Below are 26,330 nucleotides of genomic sequence, written 5' to 3' on the forward strand. Positions count from 1 at the left end.
GTGAGAGATAACGAAACTTTACCTTTAACTTGAATCAGAAAAGTTTCAAAACTTCTGCTTCTGGTTCCGTCCCCCTCTGGACTTCGCAGCGTCCTCTGCCGTGTTGCTAGCATGTTAGCGTGATGCCAGGAGCTTCCATGTTTGTGAAGTTTTGTGAGACCAAAGCATCTGTTTTTTTAGCTTGTCCTGTCCATCAGCTGATCCATTACAATGGGGGTTTTGTCGCGTCAGACACTGGAGGAGTATATTTGTATAAACCTCTTCTGTATTCCAGTATAGACTTTATTTTGTTAAATTTGTGTGAATTTCCTTTTGGAATGGATTGGGGGGGGGGGGGGGGGGCAGGTTAAGAGGTTGAAGGATGATTAAAGAAACACATTGGAGGGGCGGGATCAAAGGGAGGTAACCTGTTTCTGGAGGTTTATCATGATAATTTCCACAAGTAGATTTTTTTTTTTAAACGATCAAATCTTCACTGGTTGTTGTTGTTGGGAGACTCTGAAGCTGCAGAAGAACAGCAACGTTCTCTGTTAAAGAGGAGATGAACCCAGATAGGCGGACTCTGACCTCCTAGAGTTCACTGAATGAAAAACATCCAGATGAGGAAGACATACTCGATCTGGTTTAGTTACAAACGAAGCTCTAGAGCAGAGATCTGTGTGCAGCATCATCCAGACATAGATGCTGTCAAAACAATCATGACTCATCAAGAAATCCTCTGGAAGAGTCAACATTCAAAATACTCCTGAGCTGAAGTCCCAATGTCTTTGGTTTTTTCTTGTCTGGATGCTGAGGGAATAGAAACGTCAGTCCTTCTGTAGGAAGCAGCTTTCTTTAGTTTTCTTTCTCTGTAGTAAATGTTGCGTCATGCAGTCCTGCTGACACCTTTCTTCATTCCAGAAGATGCTTGAAAACCAGAAGATGTCCATCATGCATGTAGTCAGAATCTGTCCTCTCTTCATCTTTGCGGCCGCTCTCTTTGACGTGTCTGCTCAGAGAAAAGGTTGGTACCTGGATGTCGTTTGCATGTTTGTTCTGTGCTAATGCTGCAGAGACGGTTGGTTTTTGTAAATGTGTGATCGACTCTTTCCAGAGTGTGAAAACCCTCTGGTGGGCGACATCGTCTTCCTGGTTGACAGCTCCGGCAGCATTGGCCCTGAAAACTTTGAGTTGGTTAAAACATTTCTTGGAAATGTCATCAAACCCTTTGACATTGGCCCCAAGAAGATCCAGTTCGGCCTGGCTCAGTACAGCAAAACAACTCAGAAGGAATTTCTGCTCAAGGATCATGCAGACCAGGAGAGCGTGCTGACTGCAGTTCAACAACTGTACTACCTTAAAAAAAGTACCAGGACCGGTGAAGCCCTCGATTTCATTCGAAAAGATTACTTTGTTGAAGCGGCGGGGAGCAGAGTCAGGGAGCTGGTTCCTCAGATCGCTGTCCTCATCACGGATGGAGAATCTGATGACCCTGTGGAAACGCCTGCCCAGCAGCTGAGGGACCACGGGGTGTTGGTGTTTTGCGTTGGCGTGGGAAAAGACGCGCAGAAGCAGCTGAAGACCATTGCTAACCCGCCCCAAGATCATTACGTCTTCATCGTAGACCGTTATGAGGATCTGCATAGTCTTCTGGACAGCCTGCTCAAAAGGTTGTGCATCTCTTTGAAGGAGCAGCAGAAAGGTAAAGACCTGAAAACCTCCTTATGTCTCCATTCTTTTCTCTGAAAGCAGAAGCAGACATTTCCGGTCTAGATACTCAACAAAATTTGCTTCTTGGCTCTGGAATGACAGCAACAACACAATAAGTTCACCTTTGTGTCATTGGAAATCGTGTATTCCTGTTAGGCTTTGTGTTTTCTGGAGGTTGTACTGACCCTGTCACCATCAGAGCTGAAGGTCAGACTTGCTTTCCGTGATGGCGCGTGTCAGGTCGTTCCTGTCGTCTATGGGTTGGTACGACCCGCTCATGCGTGAGCTTGTAGAGAGAATACCCGTGTTTAATACTTAAGCGTCCTGACGGATGAAGCTGTGCCGGGATCATCAACATACCACGAGCAACAATCTGACGTCAGGATTCCTTTGAGGTGATCTTAAAGGTGGCGTCAGAGGATGTCGGGAGGATGGAACCTGAAAAAACGGTTGTTTGAGCCTCCAGCTAAACCGGCTTAGACTAACACTAAAGGTCACAGAGGTCAGGCGTATCACAGCTCACGTTTGATCAGGCGTCGGAGCAGACATAAACTCACACACGTGTTTTATTATCTGCTTTATTACAAACGTTGCAGAATCATGCAGCTTTCACCAAACGGCGCCCGTCTCCTTTCTGACTTGACTCTGGAGGAAGGAAGGAGGAGGGGTCTGTGTGGAGGATGAATTCTCACTTCATCTCTTCTTTCTTTCAGTTTTAACCAAACGCTACACAGACATGTTCTGGTTGGTGGACAACAGTTTGCCTCCTGAACAGTTCTCCCAGTTGAAGAGCAACCTTTCAGGAATCATTACCGTGAATGAGGTGGGACGGTCCAGCCATCGTCTGGGTCTGGCTCAGTTCGGTCAAGACGTCCAAGTGGAATTCCTGCTAAACACGTATGAAAACAAAGGCCAGATCCTGGAAGCTGTTGGAAACTTCAAACTTCAGCCTCAAGCCAAGCAGCAGCGGAACCTCAGCAGGGCTCTGGAGCTCGCCACCACCCGCTTTCTCAAAGCCGAGGCGGGGGGCCGGGCGCACATGGGAGTGCATCAGGATCTGGTCATCGTGATGGAAAATGAGCAGAATTCTCTTTCCATGCTGCAGTATGATGATTTTGCTTCCTATGCTAGAACACTGAAAGACTTTGGGGTTGCTACTTCAGTAATGGCCGAAGGGTCAATGGGTCTTCCAGAATTCCAGATCAGCGGCCTTGCCTTCAATTGGCTGGAGTTTGGTCCTAAAGGCTTCAAAATCTTGAGTGATAAGATATTCTTTCCAGGAGTGGAAACTGTTGTTGAAGGTAAGAACATTTCTTCTGTTCTCTACTGTACCGTAGACAGGTCTGATGGTCCTGTGCAGGAGCGGGACACTGATCAATACCTCTATGTTATGCTGCGAAGAACCCCAGACCAAACCCAAACCTGCCCCCAAGAGGGTTTTAAAGTTGGAAAGCCCGACTATCAAGCAGTTACAAGCAACACAAGTTTTGATTACTTTGGATTCTGGCGCATGAAGCAGAGCGGTCGACCTCTGAACGAAGGTTGCAGGTTCGGTTCCTGCCTTGCCTGCCCTTGTGTTAAAGTGTCCTTGGGTGAGACACAGAACGTCCCGCTGCTCCTGGCGCCATCAGTGTTAATGTGTGAACAGGACTGAGAGTGTAAAGCGCGGTGGGTCTTCAAGAAAGGCAGTACAGCATAGAAAGTACAAGTATTTAATGTTAAGAATTAACATCTAGCCACAGGGGTTGCAAGCCAGTAACTTCTGTGCCGGTCCCAAGCCCGGATAAATAGAGAGGGTTGCGTCAGGAAGGGCATCCGGCGTAAAAAATTGCCAAAATAACCATGCGAATCATCCACAACACTTTAGACATACCGGATCGGTCGAGGCCCGGGTTAACAACGACCGCCACCGATGCTGTTAACCTACAGGGTGTCGGTGGAAATTTGACTACTGTTGGTGGAAGAAAGAGGGGAGGCAGAAAGGTCCGTGGCCAGAGAGAGAAGGGAAAAGGCAGGAACATAGGTTTGAGAATAGGGACTCTTAACGTTGGCACAATGACAGGGAAAGGCAGAGAGCTGGCAGACATGATGGAGAGAAGGAAGGTAGATGTACTGTGTGTGCAGGAGACAAGGTGGAAGGGCAGCAAGGCACGTAGTATTGGAGGAGGATACAAACTGTTCTATCATGGTGTTGATAGGAAGAGAAACGGGGTAGGAGTGATTCTGAAGGGGGAGTTTGTAAACAGTGTTCTAGAGGTGAAAAGAGTCTCAGACAGGATGATGAGCCTAAAGTTAGAAATTGAAGGGGTGATGGTGAATGTAGTCAGTGGGTATGCGCCACAGGTTGGCTGTGAGTTAGAAGTGAAGGAGAGATTCTGGAGTGAGTTGGATGAGGTCATAGAGAGTTTCCCCAGAGGAGAGAGAGTTGTTACTGGAGCAGACTTTAATGGGCATGTTGGTGAGGGCAACAGAGGTGATGAGGAGGTGATGGGCAGGTTTGGTGTGAAGGAAAGGAATCTGGAGGGACAGATGGTGGTGGACTTTGCGAAGAGGATGGAAATGGCTGTAGTCAACACTTACTTCCAGAAGAGAGAGGAACATAGAGTGACATACAGAAGTGGAGGTAGGAGTACTCAGGTGGACTACATCCTATGTAGACGAGGTCATTTGAGAGAGGTTATTGACTGCAAAGTGGTGGTAGGAGAGAGTGTAGCCAGACAGCACCGCATGGTGGTGTGTAAGATGACTCTGGAGGTCAGGAAGAAGAAGAGAGGGAAAACAGAAAAGAAGACCAAGTGGTGGAAGCTACAGAATGAAGAAACTTGTGAGGAATTTAGGCAGAAGTTGAGGCAGGTCCTGGGTGGTCAGGATGAGCTTCCAGAGGACTGGGAAACTACAGCAGAGATTATCAGGGAAACAGGTAGGAAGGTGCTAGGTGTGTCATCTGGAAAGAGGAAAGACGGTAAAGAGGCTTGGTGGTGGAATGAGGAAGTACAGGAATGCGTCCAGAGGAAGAGGTTGGCTAAAAGGAAGTGGGATGTAGAAAGGACTGAGGAATGTAGACAAGAGTACAAGGAAGCGCAGCGTAGAGTGAAGAGAGAGGTGGCAAAGGCCAAACAGAAAGCTTACGATGAGCTATATGACAGGTTAGACACAAAGGAAGGAGAGAAGGACTTGTACAGGCTAGCCAGACAGAGAGACAGAGATGGGAAGGACGTGCAACAGATAAGGGTGATTAAGGACAGAGATGGAAAGGTGCTAACAACCCAGGAGAGTGTACAGAAAAGATGGAAGGAGTATTTTGAGGAGCTGATGAACGAGGAAAATGACAGGGAAAGAAGGGAGGAAGATGTGGTTGTTGTGGAGCAGGAAGTAGCAGAGATTGGAAAGGATGAGGTTAGGAAGGCTCTGAAAAGGATGAAGAGCGGAAAGGCCGTTGGTCCTGATGACCTACCTGTGGAGGTATGGAAGTGCTTAGGAGAGACAGCAGTGGAATTTCTAACAAGGTTGTTCAATAGGATTTTAGAGAGTGAGAAGATGCCTGAGGAATGGAGGAGAAGCGTTCTGGTCCCGATCTTTAAAAACAAGGGTGACACGCAGAACTGCAGCAACTATAGAGGAATAAAGTTGATGAGCCACACAATGAAGCTGTGGGAAAGAGTAGTGGAAGCCAGGCTTAGGAAGAAGGTGGAGATTTGTGAGCAGCAGTATGGTTTCATGCCCCGTAAGAGCACCACTGATGCCATTTTTGCTTTGAGAATGTTGATGGAAAAGTACAGAGAAGGTCAGAAGGAGCTGCATTGTGTGTTCGTAGATTTAGAGAAGGCGTATGACAGGGTGCCGAGGGAGGAGCTGTGGTACTGTATGAGGTCGTCTGGAGTGGCAGAAAAGTATGTCAGAGTAGTTCAGGACATGTATGAGAGAAGTATGACGGTGGTGAGATGTGCTGTAGGTCAGACAGAGGAGTTCAAGGTGGAGGTGGGACTACACCAAGGATCAGCTTTGAGTCCTTTTTTGTTTGCTATGCTGATGGACAGGCTGACAGACGAGGTAAGACAGGAATCTCCCTGGACAATGATGTTTGCGGATGACATTGTAATCTGCAGTGAGAGTAGAGAGCAGGTGGAGGAACAGCTAGAGAGGTGGAGGTTTGCTCTGGAAAGAAGAGGTATGAAGGTCAGTCGTAGTAAGACAGAATACATGTGTCTGAACGAGAGGGATCAAGGTAGAAGCGTTAGGTTACAGGGGGCTGAGGTGAAGAAGGTGCAGGAGTTTAAGTACTTGGGGTCAACAGTTCAGTGTGATGGGGAGTGTGGAAAAGAGGTGAAGAGGCGAGTGCAGGCAGGTTGGAGCGGGTGGAGGAAAGTGTCAGGAGTGTTGTGTGACAGAAGAGTGTCAGCAAGACTCAAAGGAAAGGTGTACAAGACAGTGGTGAGACCAGCTCTGCTCTATGGGTTAGAGACGGTAGCAGTGAGACAGAGACAAGAGGCTGAGATGGAGGTAGCGGAGATGAAGATGTTGAGGTTCTCCTTAGGAGTGACCAGGTTAGACAGGATAAGGAACGAGTACATCAGAGGGACGGCTCATGTTGCCTGTGTCAGCGACAAAGTCAGAGAAGCCAGACTGAGATGGTTTGGACATGTTCAGAGGAGGGATAGTGGATATATTGGTAGAAGGATGTTGGAGATGGAGCTGCCTGGCAGGAGGGCAAGAGGACGGCCAAAGAGGAGATATATGGATGTCTTAACAGAGGACATGAAGTTGGCTAATGTTAGGGTAGAAGATGTCCATGATAGAGTGAGGTGGAAAAGGATGATTCGCTGTGGCGACCCCTGATGGGAAAAGCCGAAAGAGAAAGAAGATTTAATGTTAAGAATTACTTTGAAGTAGAAAGGATTCTAGCTGGTGGATGAAGGTAGGACCCTCACTCACAGATCTTTGTTAGTATCTACTGTCATTTCTCTTGTTTAAACCAACTGATGCTGTTTTTATTAAGACCCAGGTTTTACTGCAGCATGAGGGCTGTTGATTTAACCTTGGATGTAAATGTGTGTCTAGTTAACTATAAAGTACGGAAGACAAGAGCAGCCACTGATGACTTTATTCTTCAGCTCATTTTTTCAAGATATTAAGTATCGCAATTAAGTTTCATAGAAAACATAGATTTGATTGGAGATCACTGAATGTTGTTCATTTAAAAGTTATTTCTGACCAATTTCTACAGCTAAAGTAATAAATGATGTCAGAGTGCGATGCCCGTCACCATAGATGATCTTTGCACCGCTGCATGGCCCTTCTGTTTTTGTGTGGTCTTGTAAATCAAAGAGCAGCACCATTTAGCAGCCTTGTGAAGTGGACCAGAGCGAACGCGGTGAGCTCAGAGCGCCGGACACGTGTCGTCTCTGGTGGTTGTGTGATCCCCTTTACCGCCTCGGCCTTATTCCACAATGAACTGTTACGTTTTTCCACTGATACCCAAAGAAAGAAAAGTCTGTTCTGTTTTCCGTGATGCAAACATGTCGTCTCCAAAAACAAGCAAAGATTTGATTCCGTTTCGTCAACATTCCGATGGAAAAGTGCTGACTCGTCAGTCTGTTTCCTCACCTGCCACCTTCTTCAGTGGGAAATGAGGTCTACTAGGCTTTGAGGCCCAAAGTGCTTCACAGCCCCCACACACACACATTCACACCGATGGCCGCTGCGCTGCAGGGCGCCATCCGTTCTGCCCAAGGGCACTTTGACAGCAGGGCAGGGAAGGCGGGAACCGAACCTGGAGTCAGTCATAGGCTTACCGCTCTCCCTCTGTGCTGCAGCCGCCCTCCGTTTGAGTTGATCTTTAGCTGCCACACAGAGGGACACACTACAGAACCCTGATCAGGGTGAGTCCAGGTCCAAAGGCGGCCCACATCATCAGCCTCCCACCTCTGTGCCTGCCAGGGGGTTTGGATGTTTGCTTTGTTTCAAATGTGGGACTGAGGACTCTCATCATCTAAAAGCAGAAGTTCAAAGGAGGCAGGCGGTGGTTTGAGGCCAGGTCCTGAGCACCTGAGGGTCCTGGCAGGGAGGACCCGCCGTTACCAGCGGCAACTGTTGATCCGGGAACGCTGTTCCTCTGGAAAGTTCGGTACCACACGCCCAATAAACGTGTTGCATTTCTTTGACAGAGTGCGTAGGTGCCGGCGTGGCTGACGTTGTCTTCGTTCTGAAGGGTTCAGAAGGAACCGGAGAGGACAATTTCCCCTTTGTGCTCACTTTCCTGAGCTTAATCATCAACAGCCTAGAAATCAGCCAAGCCAAGGTCAGAGTGGGCATCGTTACCTCCGGCCCCTGGCTCAGAGTGGAAGCCCACCTCAACACGTTCACCGGAAAAGCAGAACTCCTGCACTTCATCGGTCTCCTGCCTCCCCGTGAAGGTGGCGCTAAAATCGGAGTCGCCTTGAAATTAACTTGGGAGATGCTCTTCAGTGAGGAAAGAGGCGGCAGGAAGAATGCCCAGAAGGTTGCTGTGGTGATCGCAGACAGCAAATCCCAGGACAGTGTGAGAGAAGCAGCGAGCTCCCTGCGCCGGGATGGCGCCACCATATATGCCGTCGGAGTCAAAGACGCCGACCCGACGGAACTCGAAGAGATGGCAAGTCACCCGTCTTCCAGACACGTCTTCCCCAGGGCCAATTTCAGCAGCCTGAGGGCAGAGACTCACAGTCTGCTGAAAGGCCTGTGTAACGGCATCGCAGAGAAGCAGAGGACAGCTGGAGGAAGCAGCAAGGACGTGGAGAGAGGTGGGTCTGTGTGCCAATCAGGGTTTGGGAGGTTCCCCTCTGAAGAACCCAACAGCAATTTGAAAGGGAATGAGACATTTTTCTGTTTGTCCAAACTGGGAAGTAGCAGGAACAATGAAAATAACAAAAAGGATCAAATGGAAACATTTAACATTATTAATTAAATAAAAAACATTTAATTAAATGGAAACCGTAAGGAGCTGCATCTCCAGAAGAAAATGCAGGATTGATGCTGTGTTGCTGAATGAAAATAAAACTTAAAGAGTAATAATTGGCGTAAAAAAAGAAATAAAGAAATGATCATAGTTGATCATAAATAATGTCAAAACAGCCAAATAAAAAAAAAGATATGTTTGTGAAAAATTCCAGAGTCGGGTATCGAACCAGCGAGCTTCTGCACCAAGGACTCTCCATGGATTTAATGGAGGCAGAAATCCTGGAATATTTGGAAAAGTTCAAGGATTTGAAGAACCAAAAGTCACAGCTGGAAAAAGCTGAAAGAGCTGAACAATTTAATAGTTGAATGGTTGAAATAGATGAAACATTGTAGGAGGAGATAAGCGGCAAAAAATGGAGGATAATAAAGAAAGAGAAACAGGAAAACAATGATTGAATACTTTATAGCATTTACTGCTTTATAGCATTCAACCAAATATTTAAAAATGACAATGAATAAAATAACAAATGTTAAAAGGAATGAAAAAGTAGAAGCCAATGCTGAGGGTTCTCCAGGGTTCCAGGAGCTCTGAGCTGTAGTGACTGAATGTGTTGTCTTCTGTCCTCCTCAGCGTGTGCAGAGACGCACAGGGCGGACATCTTCTTCCTCTTGGATGTCTCTGGACGCATCAGCCAGCTGGACCTCAGGGACATGCAGAACTTCATCATTGGCTTCCTTCGTTTCCTCCGCATTGGGCCTGATCACGTTCGAATGGGAGTGGTGACATACTCCCATTCACCTTCTCTGCAGTCTGACCTGATGGAGGACGCAGACGAGATAAAAGAAGCTGTGCTGGCACTCCAACGTGAAGGAGGTGCTGCATACGTGGGCAAAGCTCTGGCCTTCCTGAACCAGGGGATGGGGGAAACGGCGGAGCGTCAGGTCCCAAGGTACCTGGTAGTCATCAGCGGAGGGGAGGCCACAGACGACTTCAAAGGCCCAGCAGAAGCTTTAAGGAGGAAGGACATCACGCTTCTCGCCATCGGGGCGAAGAAGTCAAATGAAACTCAGCTGACTGAGATTTCGGGCGACCCCAGACGGACTTTCTATGTCAATCATTTTGATGCCCTGAAGTCCATCAGTGACGGCGTCCTCGCAGAGATCTGTGCTCCTGAGGGTGAGTTTGGTTCCTGCATTGCTGCACAGAACCAGAATCTCATGTTTGGCGTTAGAGGGCTAACTCTACCTTAGAGGATGCTGAGGTTCTGATTTGACCAGGTGACCTTAGAGGTCGCTGCAGACAAGGTCTGTTCATGAAACAACGGGATGATTCTCCTGTAATGATCTGCATCGCATGGAGGCAGAGCAACCGCTTTGGTCTCAGCGGCGGGAATCACCAGTAACAAATGTGTGTCACAGTCAGGAACCCCGCATTACGTCAGCAGCTGCGGTTAGGCGGACAAATCGAATAAAAGCCTGATCAGAATAAAAATAGGTTGTGTAAACACGCCGTTCAGGACAGTCTGCCCCGATCAGCCTCGTTCGGATCAACATTTCTGTCTGATGGAGACTGGTGGGTTATGCTGATTGTTGATGCGATCGTGGTGCATAGAAACGGTTTATTGCGATGGTGGGTCACTGCTGCTCTGGTTTAGGTGTGGCGCTCTGGAGGAGGCTTAATCCTAACCCTGCTTCCTGCTCCGTTCTGCCGAGAGAGAAAACATGGATTACAAAAGATTATGAGTGAACAGGAACTTAGTAATAATGATACTCATAATAAAATCCCGTTTAGAAGACCTTCTGCTTTATGCTGCAGTTTTTTTGTTTACAACGGAACTCAATGTTTCTTCTACCGTCGTTTCCGGTATTTTCTAGAATTCTTGATGTCTTAATAATTCATTCTGACAAGTGTGGCGTATGGAAACGTTTGTTGTCATTGGATAAAGTTTTTCTGGATCCATGTGTACAGTTCAGTTCTCATCCGATCTTTGATCCGATCACAGACATTTGCACACGTAACCATGGCTACCGTTAGTAAACAGTAAAGACCCAGACAAGTTTGATTCAGTTCATTTCATTGATGATTTTTGTCACTTTTTATTCCTCTGTACCTCCCAGATTTCAGCTTTATAGACCTTTCCTGGTCAGGAATGCGAACACGTGTATGAACTCTGCTTTAGGGGGTGAAAGGTCATGTAAAGGTCTCTAGATCAACGTCTCATTCAGGAACTTCTCTGCTTTCTCTGCAGCTTGTAAGGCGTATCCCGCTGACGTTTTCTTCCTGATGAGCAGCTCCACTGCTTTGTCTAAGAGAGACTTTGAGAAAATGAAAGACTTACTGAAATCTGTCATCAGCATGTTCACCATCGGGCCAAACGCCGTTCATGTGGGCGTCATGCAGGTGGGCGCTAACCACAGTCTGGAGTTTGGCCTCAACAAATACTTGAGCAGAGAAGAGGTGCTCCGAGCCGTGGACAGGATGCAGCCCGTGAAGGACGGGTACCGCATGGGGAGGAGCCTCTCCGAGGTTTCTAAGTATTTTAAGGCGGGGGGTGGAGGTCGACCGGCACTGAAGCAGAGCCTGGTGGTGGTTACAGATCTTCAGAGTACAGACGAGGTCAGAGGTCCCGCTGAAGCTCTGAGGAACAAAGACGTGGAGGTCTACGCCGTTGGAGTGCTGGAGGCCAGCAAAAAGCAGCTGCTGGAGATCAGCAACTCCTCCGACAAAGTCTTTCAATTGGAAGATTTGGATCAACTTCCTGCTGTGGGCAGACGGCTGGCCTTAAAGCTCTGTGGAAAAGGTACGTCCTTCAGGACCGGCTGGAGAAGCAGCCTAAGGAGATCTTTTTTTAACAAGCCAAAGCTGTCTTAGGCTTTAGATCAGGGGTCGGGAACCTATGGCTCGCGAGCCATATATGGCTCTTTTGATGGTCACATGTGGCTCGCAGACAAATCTGTAATTAAACTTTTTTTTTTTCATTAGACCAGTCCTTCTCGGGCGCGATGCGATGCCAGAGGCGCGCAGTAGTATTGATGCTGGAGAGAAAAATCTGCGCCAGCACTGTCCCTTTACTATTATCTTTTATTTGACAAAGTTTGTACCAGCTGGAAACCTGTGAATCGCCGTGCCTAAAACTGTGCGCTCCCGTCTCTGAGAAAGAGCGCGCAGTTGCGGGGACGGGATGTGTGAGGAAGAAAGCAGAGGGTGGGGGTGAGGGGTTGTGGGGACAGGCAGCAGGTGAATCGCGCTGGGATTGTAAAAACGTAAAACCCGCTTCCCGTCACTCACTGCAGCGTGTGAGTGTGTGTTTGTCTCCGCGTCTGCATGTGATCAGTCTTTGTCACATCTACAGAACATTCAGACCTACGATCACGTTAAAGTCTCAACGCCTGCATGAAGCAGAAACTCACCACGTATCAACCAGACTAGACCATCAGCAAAACTACCACTAGAAATACTCATCATTTATTAGCAACAGCACAACAATGTTATTAAAAATAATCCACAGACTTATTGTACTTTAAAAATGTTGAAATTACATCAAATACACATATTCATTTGTATATTTAGTTTTAAACATATCGTTGCATACTGACTTGGACTGGGTGGCTGTTGGGCCGCGTTAAAAGTTCTGGGGTTCATTGAACGCATCAAGCAGAGATCTGATTGGCTCTCAGTCCTGTCGCTCAGCCTGTTGTTAGGTAATTTGGACCAATGGGGTTCAGCTATGGGCCGAATAAGGGAAATAGGAGGGCTGACGCGGCAGGAGCGAATATAAAGTTAGGAGAAGCGCTCTCGTCTCAGCGGGAGAGATTCAGGAGTTGCTGAATTTATTGTACGGCGTTTGTTGCGGTCTACAGTAACCAGAATAAAGAACCTTAAAAGAGGTTACGTCTCCGTGCCTCAGTGTGGGAAAGGGACGCTACATTATTGTATGGCTCTTTCGAAATTACATTTTTAAAATATGTGGCGTTTATGGCTCTCTTGGCCAAAAAGGTTCCCGACCCCTGCTTTAGATGAAGAGAATTCCACAAACGCTGTCCAAATGTTTCCTGGCGCCCCCTGCTGGATGCCACATAGTACAGTCTGTTTGATCTTCAGACTTTTGCAGGATCATCACGTGTACTCTGGGGAGGGGGGGGGTCTTACAGCCTTTAATCAGATCAATCTTAAACTCATTTCACCAAAACAAAAGAGGAGGATGTTTATATGGAAAAACAAAGAGTGATTTATGTGCACGGACATAAAACCCATTTTTCACTCCTCCACAAACATCTGGAGCTGCAGCTGGTGACTCAGCCCCTCCCACCGATTCATTAATCAGGCCGGTAAATGGATTAGAGAAGTTCCCTCCTCAGTAAAGCTGGTTTGTTCTGAACACTGTTCCAGTTTAGCTTAAATTTGAGAAAAACAACAACTTAGAAACTTATTAATCTGTTTGAAAGTTCTAGCTGCTGTTCCAATGTATCTGTTACCTCAACTTTGTTTAGATCAGAAGTTATGTGGTTCTCATGGAACTTCCTGAAAAGTCCCACTCCGATCATCTTCTGATCGGTTTTTAAACCGTTCCGAGTCGTCTTTTAATGATGACGATGCTGTTCAATCAAAAACGAGTCGTTTTCTAGGACATAGTTTCTGCAGAGAGGCAGGAGTTCATTAGTAATTCACCTCTGATTTGTGGGCGGGATTGTTGGCACGGAGTAAGCCTGCAAAGATTTCCAGTCGTCCCATTGTTTACAGGCTCCCCTGCTAGCTTACAGGCCCTCATAATTCAATTCAATTCAATTCAATTTTATTTGTATAGCCCAAAATCACAACAACAGTCGTCTCGATGGGCTTCGAAGTAAAACATGAAATCAAAAGGATAACCCCAAGCTAACATTAGTGGTGCAACTAGCAATATCAGATCTGTCCATCCGTCCAGTTCTGATCCAGATTCCAGCTCAGACCAGGAAAACAAAGACACTCATGGATCTGTTGGTCTGCAGGTGGATGATCAGAAAGAGGCGGAGCATGGAGCTTGTAGCCCCGCCCAGAGTATTTTCTACGTCACTCATATGATCGTTTCAGACTGCATTTTGTGATCTGCTCCTGATTCCCAACGATTTGAATAAAGTAATCCGCAGAAATGCAGTCTTTCTAAAAGCCGTCCATCATGAGAAAAATGCCACAGGAAACGGTCAGAAACACCAAGAACAGCTTTTTCATCAGAGCAGGCCGTTAAGCTGCACATCTGTTGGTGTTTCAAAACAACGTTTCATCTGCAGATTGTGAGAAGAAGGACCTGGTCTTCCTGCTGGACCACTCCACCAGCATCTCCCCGGACAACCACAACATGGTCATCAACTTCACCGCAGACCTCGTGAGCAGCCTCACCTTTGGAGAGAACTTTCTTCAGGTTGGACTGGCTCAGTTCAGCGACGCCCTCCACCACGAGTTCTACCTCAGTGAATACTCCAGCAAGGCGGATGTGGTCAGACACATCCTCAGCTCCAAGCATGCAGGCGGAACAACTTACCTGGGTAAGGCCTTGAGATCCGTCGAGGACTACTTCCTGCCATCTCGGGGCGCCCGTGGGGGCACATCCAAGACTCTGGTGATGATCACCGATGGGAATTCACTGGACGATGTGGAGGATGCCGCGGAAGGACTCAGAAACATGGGGATAGAAATATTAGCCGTCGGTGTCTGCGACGTGTATGACCTGCAGCTCCTGCGGATCGTTGGAAATCCAAAGAACCTCTTCAGCATCTGGAACTTTAACTTTTTGGCAAACAACAAGAAAAAGGTTGTTAATGCCATCTGCAGGAAGCCGTCCAGTCAGCCTAAAGGTGAGTCACGACACAAGTGTTGGTCTCTGCTTTGATCTTCTTTGTCCACGAGCATCCTCTCTGTCCTGCAGGTTGCAGGATCGATGTCTTCATAGGATTTGATGTTTCTAGAAGTGGTACCAGAAGTGGTAAAGCTCTTAAAACCTTCCTCCCTGGTCTGGAGGAGATTGTGCGTCACATTTCTACAGTGGAGGACTTGTGGTGCTCTGCCGCCGTCCACACAAACATCTCCTTCCACAAGGTGGATGCTGATGGATTCCTTCGCTACAATGCAAGCTTTAAGGAGGACTGGTTAAGGGAGGTTTTGAACAAGTGGTCACAGCCCACTTATTTCAATTCTACTCTTCTCAACTTCTTCAGGAAGAACTTCAGAGAGAAGTCCGAAGCTGACGTCAAGGTTTGTGTTCCCTGAGAATGTGTAATGACAGACAAACACCAACCAGTTGTTGGGCAATGTAAAGATTCACGTGGTCAGCTGCACAGAACCGGAACCAAGACTTTGTGGTGGACTTCCCATCAGGTGCTGCTGATCTTCTCAGATGGTCTCGACGAGGAAGTGATGAAGCTGGAGCAGACGTCAGACCTGCTGCAGAAGTCTGGTAAAAGCCACATTTCCATGTTCGTTGTCCCACCTGATGGGAGGGCCTTAATCCCACCCTCATCTTCATCGTCACTGTCCTCTTCTTCCAGCTGCTCACCTTCACCATCAAACAGTTTGTGAAACTGAGGTTTTGGATGAAAATGTAACCTCGGGTGGTTAATTATCCAAAGTTGTCAAACACAAATCCCTCTTGTCTTTTATCGGAGATGGGTGGAGCCAAAAGGATTTCTGACCTTCATTGTTGTGATGTTTTGGTAACGAGGGCTGCTCTCTCTGGCCTGCAGGTGTCAGCGTTCTGCTCACTGTGGCCTTGGCGGGGGCTGACCCCGCTCAGCTACAAATGGTGGAGTTTGGTCGAGGGTTTGGGTACGACGTCCCTCTGAGCATCGGCCAGCCCGGCATCGGCGGCATCATCCTCCAGCAGATAGTGAGCTGACCGGCTGCTGCACAGAACCAGGTTGGAACACAAGAAGGCCACGCCGGTCGGTGACCTCTGCTTTCCATCCACAGAGCGACGCGGCACATCGGCTCTGCTGCGGCGTCATGTGCCAGTGTTCAGGACCTGCAGGCGACCGTGGTCCTTCCGGCATTCCTGGGATGAAGGTTCCTGGAAAGATCTGGTCTTTAGCCGTCTTAAGAGTCTTCTGGGAGAAAAAGCTGTTTAACCTTTCAGCTGGTTGTTTTCCTGCCAGGGTTCTTCTGGATGGAGGGGCTGGCCGGGGTTTCCTGGAGAGGAGGGAATCTCTGTAAGTTCATCCTTCCGCCAACTTTTACACGTTTTAATCTGAACATGGGTTGAACTGGTTTTCCTCGTTTTGGTGTCTGATTCTCTAAATCTTAACCTTTCTGAAAAAGCAGTTCAGACCTTTGAACTTCATCTCAATCCTTTGGATTAGCTTTGTTTTCATGATGTACTCATTATCCAAGCCAAGTTCCATGACCGCAGTTTGGGCCGCCGAGACACCCGCCTTTGACTTGCATCGGCCCCTTTCAAGTCTCCTACAGGCTGTGGATCCATGGGAGAGTGGTTCCAGGTCATTCCTCTGAGCTGGTCCCCAGGCGCTCACCTGCAAGCTCCAGCCCCAGACCTGGCTCCAAAGTGGGGCCCCAGTGACGCCAATCCTGACGACATAACTGGGTCCTTGCTTGTTCCTCTCATATGGGTTCTTCACAGGTTCTTGGTGACTTGTCCAGGGGCAAAAGCCCCAGACAGCTTACCTCCTGGGATCACTGAGCTCTCAAACTCCTCCACCATGTTAAGGTGGCGGTTCATGGAGGAGTAGTGTTCCAACTACTGGGTAGTCACACTCCTTAGCCTCCATGGGAAAGTCTATGCCACGGAACTGGAGAAGAAAGTCCGGCTCAGGCATTTAGTCCGGATGCGTCATGGGTGCTTCCCTCGGGAGGTGTTCTGGGAATAGACCACTGGGCTGAAGCCCCAGGGAAGACCCAGGACGCGCTGGAGAGACTATGTCAGGAGCTGGAGGAAGTGGATGAGGAAAGTCTGGGCATCTTTGCTTAGACTGCTGCCCCCACGACCCAGTCCTGGATGAGTGGAGGAAGATGGGATGGACAGACTTATGGGCGGGAACAAAGGTGTCTGAGAAGAAAAAGCTTCTGTGTGAACGCAGAAGAGAGGAGGAGCAGTGAGGAGCTGCAGGAGATTCTCTAGAGGTGATCATCAGAGGACCAGCAGGAGTTCACGCTTTTCTTCTTCCTGATTTTTCTGTCCTTGATTATAGCGCCCCCTAATGCTGGCTGGTTGTTCCAGTCTTAGGTTCAAGTTTTTTTGGACTTCCTGCTGAATGCCTTGTGTTTAATGTTGGGAGGGGGGGCATCTCATTTATTCTTGTCTTTGCAGGGGGAAAGGGGTCCTCCGGGTCAAAGCGGGTCTCCAGGCCCCCAGGGCTGCCCTGGATCCAGAGGACAGAAGGTACAGGACTGTTTTCATTGGAATTGACTTTAACAGGGGGCGTGGCCTTTTTGGAGGATTCCTGACCTTCACTCCCATAATGCTGCTGTTGTGTTACTGGGGTGGGGGCTGGGGGTTTGTGTTTCAAAACCAGGGGAGCGTGCATTTATCTCTACTGCTGAAAGTTTGACACGTCAGGACAAACCAGGTGATTGATAAGTGAACCAATCACTGACCTGCTTCTTGGAGACCATCTGAAGCTTCTCCAACTAAACCAAACTAGTCTTTAACCTCCTTGCATGCGTCTGTCCTGACTTAACCTCTGACGTCCTGCAGAAATCCCCCATAAGCTCAACAGCAGACATCAGAAACCAGGAGATGGAGGACAAACATCCTGCTGCATGTGGGAACCCTGATTTCTCTCGTGTAAAGCTCTGAAACACCTCTGGAGATCTGGAGGCGTTTGGAAATACAGACATTAACTAAGAAACATCTGAAAGAAATCAGCTGCTGTGGTTTGGAGAGAAAATCCCAGACAGAACTTTGATTTTCTCTCTGAACTTCCCTCAGGGATTCTGGGATGTGGGTGTACTGTTTTAACAGATGGTGGGCGGAGCTTAACATTGATTGATGGATCTGTCTTCAGTGGGACTTTGTTCCATTTGATGTGGTGCAGAATTAGCTCCATCTGAAGACAAAGATCTGAGTTTACTGATCGATCTGTGCCTCCCAACCTCGATGGACGGATGGATGGATGGATGATGGATTATTGACGGATGGATGGATAATCAGAAGTGAAGACCACTCCCTCAGAAAATGTTGGACTAAAGCTGATTTAAAAAATGATCAGAGTGAAAGAAAAAGTGATGAGGCTTCAGGTTTCATGTCTGATGATGCTTTCCTACATCCAACATTTCACACGCTAGCTTCAGGAAAAAACACATTTCATACGCTGACTTCTGTGAATCTGACAGTTCTCTTTGTTTTCTTCAGGGCTCTCGAGGCCTGACCGGCAGCAGGGTAAGAGATGTCCAAAAGTTCTAAACAAACGCGTCCTTCATCACCAGAGAATGTAACAGCTGGTTCTTCTCCAATGCTGCAGGGTGAAGCAGGACAGGACGGACTGGACGGCGTCCGTGGAGAACAGGTTCAAATGTCAACAACCTCCATCTGTGGTTGTCTTCACAGAACCGAATGTTCCAGAGTCAAAGTCCAGAAGGTTTCTCTGAATGTGAAGAAGTCCTGAAGATGAGCAGAGAAACATCTAGGCTAGAACGTTGGCGTCTTCTGACGGGTCTGCTGATAAATCAGGCAGATTGTTTATGAAACACCAAAACGCTTAAACCTGTTGGTCTCCGTCCTTCATGAAGTTAGATGTTGACTTGGTTCTGTAGAGGTTCTGTTCAGTCGTTTATGGTGAATCTATTCTTTTCATTGTTTTGTCTTCAATTCTTTGACTTCCTCTTTTTCTGAAAATACCCTGCATGAACTGAAGTCCACAAACAAACATCAGCTGACCTGATCTGTCCATCCTCGGCTCACGCAATGGTGGAACCGGGACCTTCAGACGTCTCCAGCTGTGCTTTGTTTCCATGTTTCCAGGGAGACCCCGGACATGACGGGATCACAGGAGAACCAGGACATCCTGGGAGTCCAGTAAAGTCCTAATCCATCTGTCCATGTAGTCCACGGTTCTTCCTTCAGGCACCGTGCTTAGCATCTCCTCCCTGTCATCCTCAGGGAGCCCCAGGTATCAACGGGGAACATGGGATTGAAGGACAGCGAGGACACCGTGGAGATCTGGTGAGCTTCCTCTCTGAACAACAGAAGGGTCTTCATTGTTTCTCCCCAAATCCCCCAACACTGTGACCGGTGGTCTTCCTGCAACGGCTGGCTGACTGTGAAGCCGATGGTCTCACCTTAAAAACCTCAAAGAAGACAGATTTTTCTCAACTGTCTAAAAGGAAGAACAAACCAGATCAGTTGTCAGTTCCCATCTGAGAATGTCTCTGGGAGGAACACAAGAACCAGAACATCAAAACGAGACTGCCTCCAGCCAGAGTCTTGTTCCTGAGTGTGTTTGTGGATCTGACCGTCTGGCACAGCTAAGGACGTCTTTTCTTCACCAGGGGGATCTAGGAGCCCACAGCGCCACCAGGGGGCCCAAAGGAGAACCCGGTCCTCCAGGGGTTCCAGTAAGACCAACCAGAAACTAGCAGAGGACGGGTAGTAGAGTGACCAGACCCAGAGAAAGCTGAACGCACAACCATGGACGCACAATCACAGACACACAAACATAGACACACAACAATAGACACAACCACAGACGTACAATCACATACACACAACCATTGACGCAAAATTACAGACACACAACAACAGACGCACAATCAAAGACGCACAACCACTGACACACAACCATAGACGGAAAATTACACACACAACAACAGACGCACAATCACAGATGCACAACCACAGACACAGACACAACCACAGACACACAATCAGAGACGGACAACCACAGAGACACAATCACAGACGCACAACCATAGACGCGTAATTACAGACACAAAACAACAGACGCACAATCAAAGACGCACAACCACAGATGCACAATCACAAACGCACAACCACAGACACAAACAAAGGCACACAACCATAGACACACAGCAACAGACACACAACAACAGATGCACAGACCCACAACCACAGACACACAACCACAGACACACAATTACTTACCCCGTGATGAACGTGACGTTGTTTTTGTGTACCAGTTTTGTATATCTTTAACAACACTTTTTTTTGCCGGTGGCTCATCTACAGGGTGAATCTGGAGCCGACGGGGGCCCGGGGCCCATGGGATCACCTGGAAGCAGGGTGAGTCCTCATCAGTCCAAACCCGGTTCTGTCCAGAACTTCTCCACATCCTTCTCTTCGTGGAGGTTCCTTCAGATTCTCTCCTTTGCATTCCTGGAGGATCTCCTGTTTTCCAGTTTTCTTTAGTCCTGGTCTGAGCTGGATCTCTTTGGAGGACTTTGATCTTCCAGTAGATGTTTGACCTCTGACCTCATTATTAATAAGCTTCACTGATAATGAAGAAGAAAGTAGCAGCTGAGACAAGAGGGACGGCTGCTAACGAGAACTCAGAAGCTGAATCACTAGAACAGGAGAACAAACATATTCACCCCCCCCCCCCCCTTCAATCTCTCTCTGCTCTGCAGGGTCCAGACGGCTGGAAAGGCCCCCGCGGAGAGCTGGTAGGAGGAGGGGAAAGGGCCGGTCCGCATGTGGAGGAGCGTGTGCAGCTTCCTGTGTCGGTATGCTGTGTTTGCAGGGGTCACCTGGTGGGGGAGGAGCTCCAGGAGGAGCAGGCGTTCGAGGGACCGCTGGTCCACAAGTGAGTCCTTGGTCCCGGTGTGCACCTGCTGTCTCTTCTGGGGTCTGCTGGGGTCCCCTCAATGCCTCTTACGTGTGGCATGTCCAAAGTGTGGCCCCTCTGCTGGCCCTTTTCAAAACCATATTTTGCATGTGGCCTCCAACAGCGTTGTCATGACGGCCACACATGGACACCAAGATTTAACCATTTTCTGCGTGTGCGTCTGATTCTGATCCTCGAAGCATAAACATTTTAATGGCTGCCCCCCCCCGAAGGCCAGGACAATCTGCTTCCTAACAGATTTTGAGTTTGCTCATGGGACCTTTTGGGAAGGACTGCTTGTCATTTAGAATCATTCAGTTCTATTTTTCAGATAATTTAATAAGTCACCTGGTCTCAGTTCTGTTCTAGTCTCTTTTCATGCTTTTTTTTTCACAATAACTCAACGTTTCTGCTTCAGTGAGAATCTGCACCTCCTTCAAATCCTTCAGAATAAAACCAGTTGCCACGGCAACCACATTCAGCTCTAAGCGGTCACACATGCATTATTGCAGGAAATGAACTTCATCTGGCTCATATGACGACTAAAGTTCATCGCCTGCATTTATAGTTAATGGCTTAAAGTCTTCAGTCGGTCCAAACCCCGCCCTCTTTGGGTTTAGTTTGTCTGATTCTTCAAAGGAGGATGAAGATCAAACATGAGATTTCTATGTCTGTGGTGCAGCGTCCCTGTTTCTGCTGTTTAATGACAAATAGACTGAGTTTCAGCTGCAGCAGCTTTGGAGCTGAAAAGTCGACGAGTTTGCAACCCGTCGCTTGATTGATGATGTCACTGCAGGGACCCAGGGGAGAAGGCGGAGACAGAGGGCCGAAGGGGATGTCTGGTTCCCCCGGGACTCAGGTGAGAGCTTCACATCGCTCCTCCTCATCACTCTGTTCAAGTTTGAACCCAGTAGGACCATTCAACCTGTGCACGGGTGCTCATGCAAGTCTGTGTATAAAAAAACCTTTATGAATTAAAGTTAAATAAAAACTTTGATCTAAAACTCTGCAGGTTTGAGTGTGAGGACTGCAGGAAAATCCAAATGTACCAAAGCCAGTTCACTTTACCAGGTTACCTATAGGGGTCCGTTTACAGAGTTTCCCTCCCTTATTAGGGAGACAGCAAAAGGTGAACCGTGACACAATGAGACACCAAAAGGTGAACCGAGATATAGTGAGACCGCGAAAGATTAAGTCCAATATAGTGAGACCGTGAAAGTTGTACCACGATATATTGACATTGTAAAAGGTGAACTACATGTATTGAGAACGTGAAGGGTGAACCGCGACATAACAAGACAACAAAAGAACTGCGACACCGCCAGACTGCAAAAAGGGTTTATTGGACGGAGTTATGAAGACTCATCTGACAGTTTTCTTCTCCTGCAGGGAAGACCTGGACCAGCAGGACAACCGGGACAAGCTGGGTGGCATGGCCCGAATGGACAGAAGGCACGCATTATAACTCATCTATGACCTTTGACCTGGGCATCTCCGCTGATGTTCTAAGACAAACATTGACTTTCTATCCTCCGGTTCAAAGTCAGAAGAAAATCTGTAGCCCGTAGTTCTGGTTGGACTTCTAATTGGCAGCTGAAATGATAAGTGCATGTTGCACCTTCAGGTGGTCATCATCTGCAGGTGGTCATCATCTTCAGGTGGTCATCATCTTCAGGTGGTCATCATCTGCAGGTGGTCATCATCTTCCGGTGGTCATCAATCTTATCTTCAGGTGTTCATCATCTTCAGGTGGTCATCATCTGCAGGTGGTCATCATCTTCATCTTCAGGTGGTCATCATCTTCAGGTGGTCACCATCTGCAGGTGGTCACCATCTTCATCTTCAGGTGGTCATCATCTTCAGGTGGTCACCATCTGCAGGTGGTCACCATCTTCATCTTCAGGTGGTCATCATCTTCAGGTGGTCATCATCTTCAGGTGGTCATCATCTTCAGGTGGTCATCATCTTAACGTGGTCATCATCTTCAGGTGGTCATCATCTTCAGGTGGTCATCATCTTCATCTTCAGGTGGTCATCATCTGCAGGTGGTCATCATCTTCAGGTGGTCATCATCTTAACATGGTCATCATCTTCAGGTGGTCATCATCTTCAGGTGGTCATCATCTTAACGTGGTCATCATCTTCAGGTGGTCATCATCTTCAGGTGGTCATCATCTTCATCTTCAGGTGGTCATCATCTGCAGGTGGTCATCATCTTCAGGTGGTCATCATCTTAACGTGGTCATCATCTTCAGGTGGTCATCATCTTAACGTGGTCATCATCTTCAGGTGGTCATCATCTTCAGGTGGTCATCATCTTAACATGGTCATCATCTTCAGGTGGTCATCATCTTAACATGGTCATCATCTTCAGGTGGTCATCATCTGCAGGTGGTCATCATCTGCAGGTGGTCATCATCTTCAGGTGGTCATCATATGCAGGTGGTCATCATCTTCATCTTCAGTTGGTCATCATCTTCAGGTGGTCACCATCTGCAGGTGGTCACCATCTTCATCTTCAGGTGGTCATCATCTGCAGGTGGTCATCATCTTCAGGTGGTCATCATCTTCAGGTGGTCATCATATGCAGGTGGTCATCATCTTCATCTTCAGTTGGTCATCATCTTCAGGTGGTCACCATCTGCAGGTGGTCACCATCTTCATCTTCAGGTGGTCATCATCTGCAGGTGGTCATCATCTGCAGGTGGTCATCATCTGCAGGTGGTCACCATCTGCAGGTGGTCATCAATCTTATCTTCCGGTGGTCATCATCTGCAGGTGGTCATCATCTGCAGGTGGTCACCATCTGCAGGTGGTCATCAATCTTATCTTCAGGTGGTCATCATCTTCAGGTGGTCATCATCTGCAGGTGGTCATCATCTTCATCTTCAGGTGGTCATCATCTTCAGGTGGTCATCATCTGCAGGTGGTCACCATCTGCAGGTGGTCATCAATCTTATCTTCAGGTGGTCATCATCTTCAGGTGGTCATCATCTGCAGGTGGTCACCATCTTCATCTTCAGGTGGTCATCATCTTCAGGTGGTCACCATCTGCAGGTGGTCATCATCTGCAGGTGGTCATCATCTGCAGGTGGTCACCATCTTCATCTTCAGGTGGTCATCATCTGCAGGTGGTCACCATCTGCAGGTGGTCATCATCTGCAGGTGGTCACCATCTGCAGGTGGTCACCATCTGCAGGTGGTCACCATCTTCATCTTCAGGTGGTCATCATCTGCAGGTGGTCATCATCTGCAGGTGGTCATCATCTGCAGGTGGTCATCATCTGCAGGTGGTCATCAATCTTATCTTCCGGTGGTCATCATCTTCCGGTGGTCATCATCTGCAGGTGGTCACCATCTGCAGGTGGTCACCATCTTCATCTTCAGGTGGTCATCATCTGCAGGTGGTCATCATCTTCATCTTCAGGTGGTCATCATCTGCAGGTGTTCATCATCTTCATCTGCAGGTGGTCATCATCTTCAGGTGGTCATCATCTTCAGGTGGTCATCATCTTCAGGTGGTCATCATCTTCAGGTGGTCATCATCTGCAGGTGATCATCATCTGCAGGCTGTCACCATCTGCAGGTGGTCACCATCTTCATCTTCAGGTGGTCATCATCTGCAGGTGGTCATCATTTTCATCTTCAGGTGGTCATCATCTGCAGGTGGTCATCATCTTCATCTGCAGGTGGTCATCATCTTCAGGTGGTCATCATCTGCAGGTGGTCATCATCTTCATCTGCAGGTGGTCATCATCTGCAGGTGGTCACCATCTGCAGGTGGTCATCAATCTTATCTTCAGGTGGTCATCATCTTAACGTGGTCATCATCTTCAGGTGGTCATCATCTTCAGGTGGTCATCATCTTCATCTTCAGGTGGTCATCATCTGCAGGTGGTCATCATCTTCAGGTGGTCATCATCTTAACGTGGTCATCATCTTCAGGTGGTCATCATCTTAACGTGGTCATCATCTTCAGGTGGTCATCATCTTCAGGTGGTCATCATCTGCAGGTGGTCATCATCTTAACATGGTCATCATCTTCAGGTGGTCATCATCTGCAGGTGGTCATCATCTGCAGGTGGTCATCATCTTCCGGTGGTCACCATCTGCAGGTGGTCATCATCTTCAGGTGGTCATCATCTGCAGGTGGTCATCATCTTAACATGGTCATCATCTTCAGGTGGTCATCATCTTCAGGTGGTCATCATCTTAACGTGGTCATCATATGCAGGTGGTCATCATCTTCATCTTCAGTTGGTCATCATCTTCAGGTGGTCACCATCTGCAGGTGGTCATCATCTGCAGGTGGTCATCATCTGCAGGTGGTCACCATCTGCAGGTGGTCATCATCTTCAGGTGGTCACCATCTTCAGGTGGTCACCATCTGCAGGTGGTCACCATCTTCATCTTCAGGTGGTCATCATCTTCAGGTGGTCATCATCTGCAGGTGGTCATCATCTTAACATGGTCATCATCTTCAGGTGGTCATCATCTTCAGGTGGTCATCATCTTAACGTGGTCATCATATGCAGGTGGTCATCATCTTCATCTTCAGTTGGTCATCATCTTCAGGTGGTCATCATCTGCAGGTGGTCATCATCTGCAGGTGGTCACCATCTGCAGGTGGTCATCATCTTCATCTTCCGGTGGTCATCATCTGCAGGTGGTCACCATCTGCAGGTGGTCACCATCTTCATCTTCAGGTGGTCATCATCTGCAGGTGGTCATCATCTTCATCTTCAGGTGGTCATCATCTGCAGGTGTTCATCATCTTCATCTGCAGGTGGTCATCATCTGCAGGTGGTCATCATCTTCAGGTGGTCATCATCTTCAGGTGGTCATCATCTTCAGGTGGTCATCATCTGCAGGTGATCATCATCTGCAGGCTGTCACCATCTGCAGGTGGTCATCATCTTCATCTGCAGGTGGTCATCATCTTCAGGTGGTCATCATCTTCAGGTGGTCATCATCTGCAGGTGGTCATCATCTTCATCTGCAGGTGGTCATCATCTTCAGGTGGTCATCATCTGCAGGTGGTCATCATCTTCAGGTGGTCATCATCTGCAGGTGGTCATCATCTGCAGGTGGTCATCATCTGCAAGTGGTCACCATCTTCATCTTCAGGTGGTCACCATCTGCAGGTGGTCATCATCTTCAGGTGGTCATCATCTGCAGATGGTCATCAATCTTATCTTCAGGTGGTCATCATCTTCAGGTGGTCATCATCTGCAGGTGGTCATCATCTTCATCTTCAGGTGGTCATCATCTTCATCTTCAGGTGGTCATCATCTGCAAGTGGTCACCATCTGCAGGTGGTCACCATCTTCATCTTCAGGTGGTCACCATCTGCAGGTGGTCATCATCTTCAGGTGGTCATCATCTGCAGATGGTCATCAATCTTATCTTCAGGTGGTCATCATCTTCAGGTGGTCATCATCTGCAGGTGGTCATCATCTTCATCTTCAGGTGGTCATCATCTTCAGGTGGTCATCATCTGCAGGTGGTCATCATCTTCAGGTGGTCATCATCTGCAGGTGGTCATCATCTTCAGGTGGTCATCATCTGCAAGTGGTCACCATCTGCAGGTGGTCACCATCTTCATCTTCAGGTGGTCATCATCTGCAGGTGGTCATCATCTTCATCTTCAGGTGGTCACCATCTGCAGGTGGTCATCATCTGCAGGTGGTCATCATCTGCAGGTGGTCATCATCTTCATCTTCAGGTGGTCACCATCTGCAGGTGGTCATCATCTTCAGGTGGTCATCATCTGCAGGTGGTCATCATCTGCAGGTGGTCATCATCTGCAGGTGGTCACCATCTGCAGGTGGTCACCATCTGCAGGTGGTCATCAATCTTATCTTCCGGTGGTCATCATCTGCAGGTGGTCATCATCTGCAGGTGGTCACCATCTTCATCTTCAGGTGGTCATCATCTGC

The 26,330-nt window shown here is 48.0% G+C and overlaps 1 protein-coding gene across 9 annotated transcripts in view; it reads left to right on the forward strand.

Moving 5' to 3' along the window:
• LOC105356067 (collagen alpha-6(VI) chain) overlaps positions 1 to 26,330 on the forward strand; it is a 33,396-nt gene that overhangs the window by 2,498 nt on the left and 4,568 nt on the right. For 5 of the 9 annotated variants that reach the window (XM_078933685.1, XM_078933686.1, XM_078933683.1 and 2 more), the window contains exons 2-24: positions 901 to 1,003; positions 1,094 to 1,681; positions 2,403 to 2,990; positions 7,854 to 8,468; positions 9,257 to 9,802; positions 10,875 to 11,426; positions 13,894 to 14,457; positions 14,529 to 14,854; positions 14,978 to 15,056; positions 15,343 to 15,485; positions 15,569 to 15,661; positions 15,751 to 15,804; positions 16,920 to 16,991; positions 17,964 to 17,990; positions 18,073 to 18,117; positions 18,573 to 18,626; positions 18,711 to 18,773; positions 19,100 to 19,165; positions 19,797 to 19,850; positions 20,195 to 20,230; positions 20,308 to 20,370; positions 21,188 to 21,250; positions 21,781 to 21,843. In XM_078933685.1, the coding sequence (XP_078789811.1) occupies positions 901 to 1,003; positions 1,094 to 1,681; positions 2,403 to 2,990; positions 7,854 to 8,468; positions 9,257 to 9,802; positions 10,875 to 11,426; positions 13,894 to 14,457; positions 14,529 to 14,854; positions 14,978 to 15,056; positions 15,343 to 15,485; positions 15,569 to 15,661; positions 15,751 to 15,804; positions 16,920 to 16,991; positions 17,964 to 17,990; positions 18,073 to 18,117; positions 18,573 to 18,626; positions 18,711 to 18,773; positions 19,100 to 19,165; positions 19,797 to 19,850; positions 20,195 to 20,230; positions 20,308 to 20,370; positions 21,188 to 21,250; positions 21,781 to 21,843 (4,857 nt within the window). Of the gene's footprint in view, positions 1 to 681; positions 818 to 900; positions 1,004 to 1,093; positions 1,682 to 2,402; positions 2,991 to 7,853; positions 8,469 to 9,256; positions 9,803 to 10,874; positions 11,427 to 13,893; positions 14,458 to 14,528; positions 14,855 to 14,977; positions 15,057 to 15,342; positions 15,486 to 15,568; positions 15,662 to 15,750; positions 15,805 to 16,919; positions 16,992 to 17,963; positions 17,991 to 18,072; positions 18,118 to 18,465; positions 18,627 to 18,710; positions 18,774 to 19,099; positions 19,166 to 19,796; positions 19,851 to 20,194; positions 20,231 to 20,307; positions 20,371 to 21,187; positions 21,251 to 21,780; positions 21,844 to 26,330 lie in introns of those variants that run through there. The other 4 variants (XM_078933687.1, XM_078933690.1, XM_078933689.1 and 1 more) reach the window with 3 other exon arrangements.

The sequence above is a fragment of the Oryzias latipes genome, chromosome 16 (genome assembly GCF_053564925.1).
Source record: "Oryzias latipes strain Hd-rR chromosome 16, Olatipes_Hd-rR_3.1".
Taxonomy (NCBI): domain Eukaryota; kingdom Metazoa; phylum Chordata; class Actinopteri; order Beloniformes; family Adrianichthyidae; genus Oryzias; species Oryzias latipes.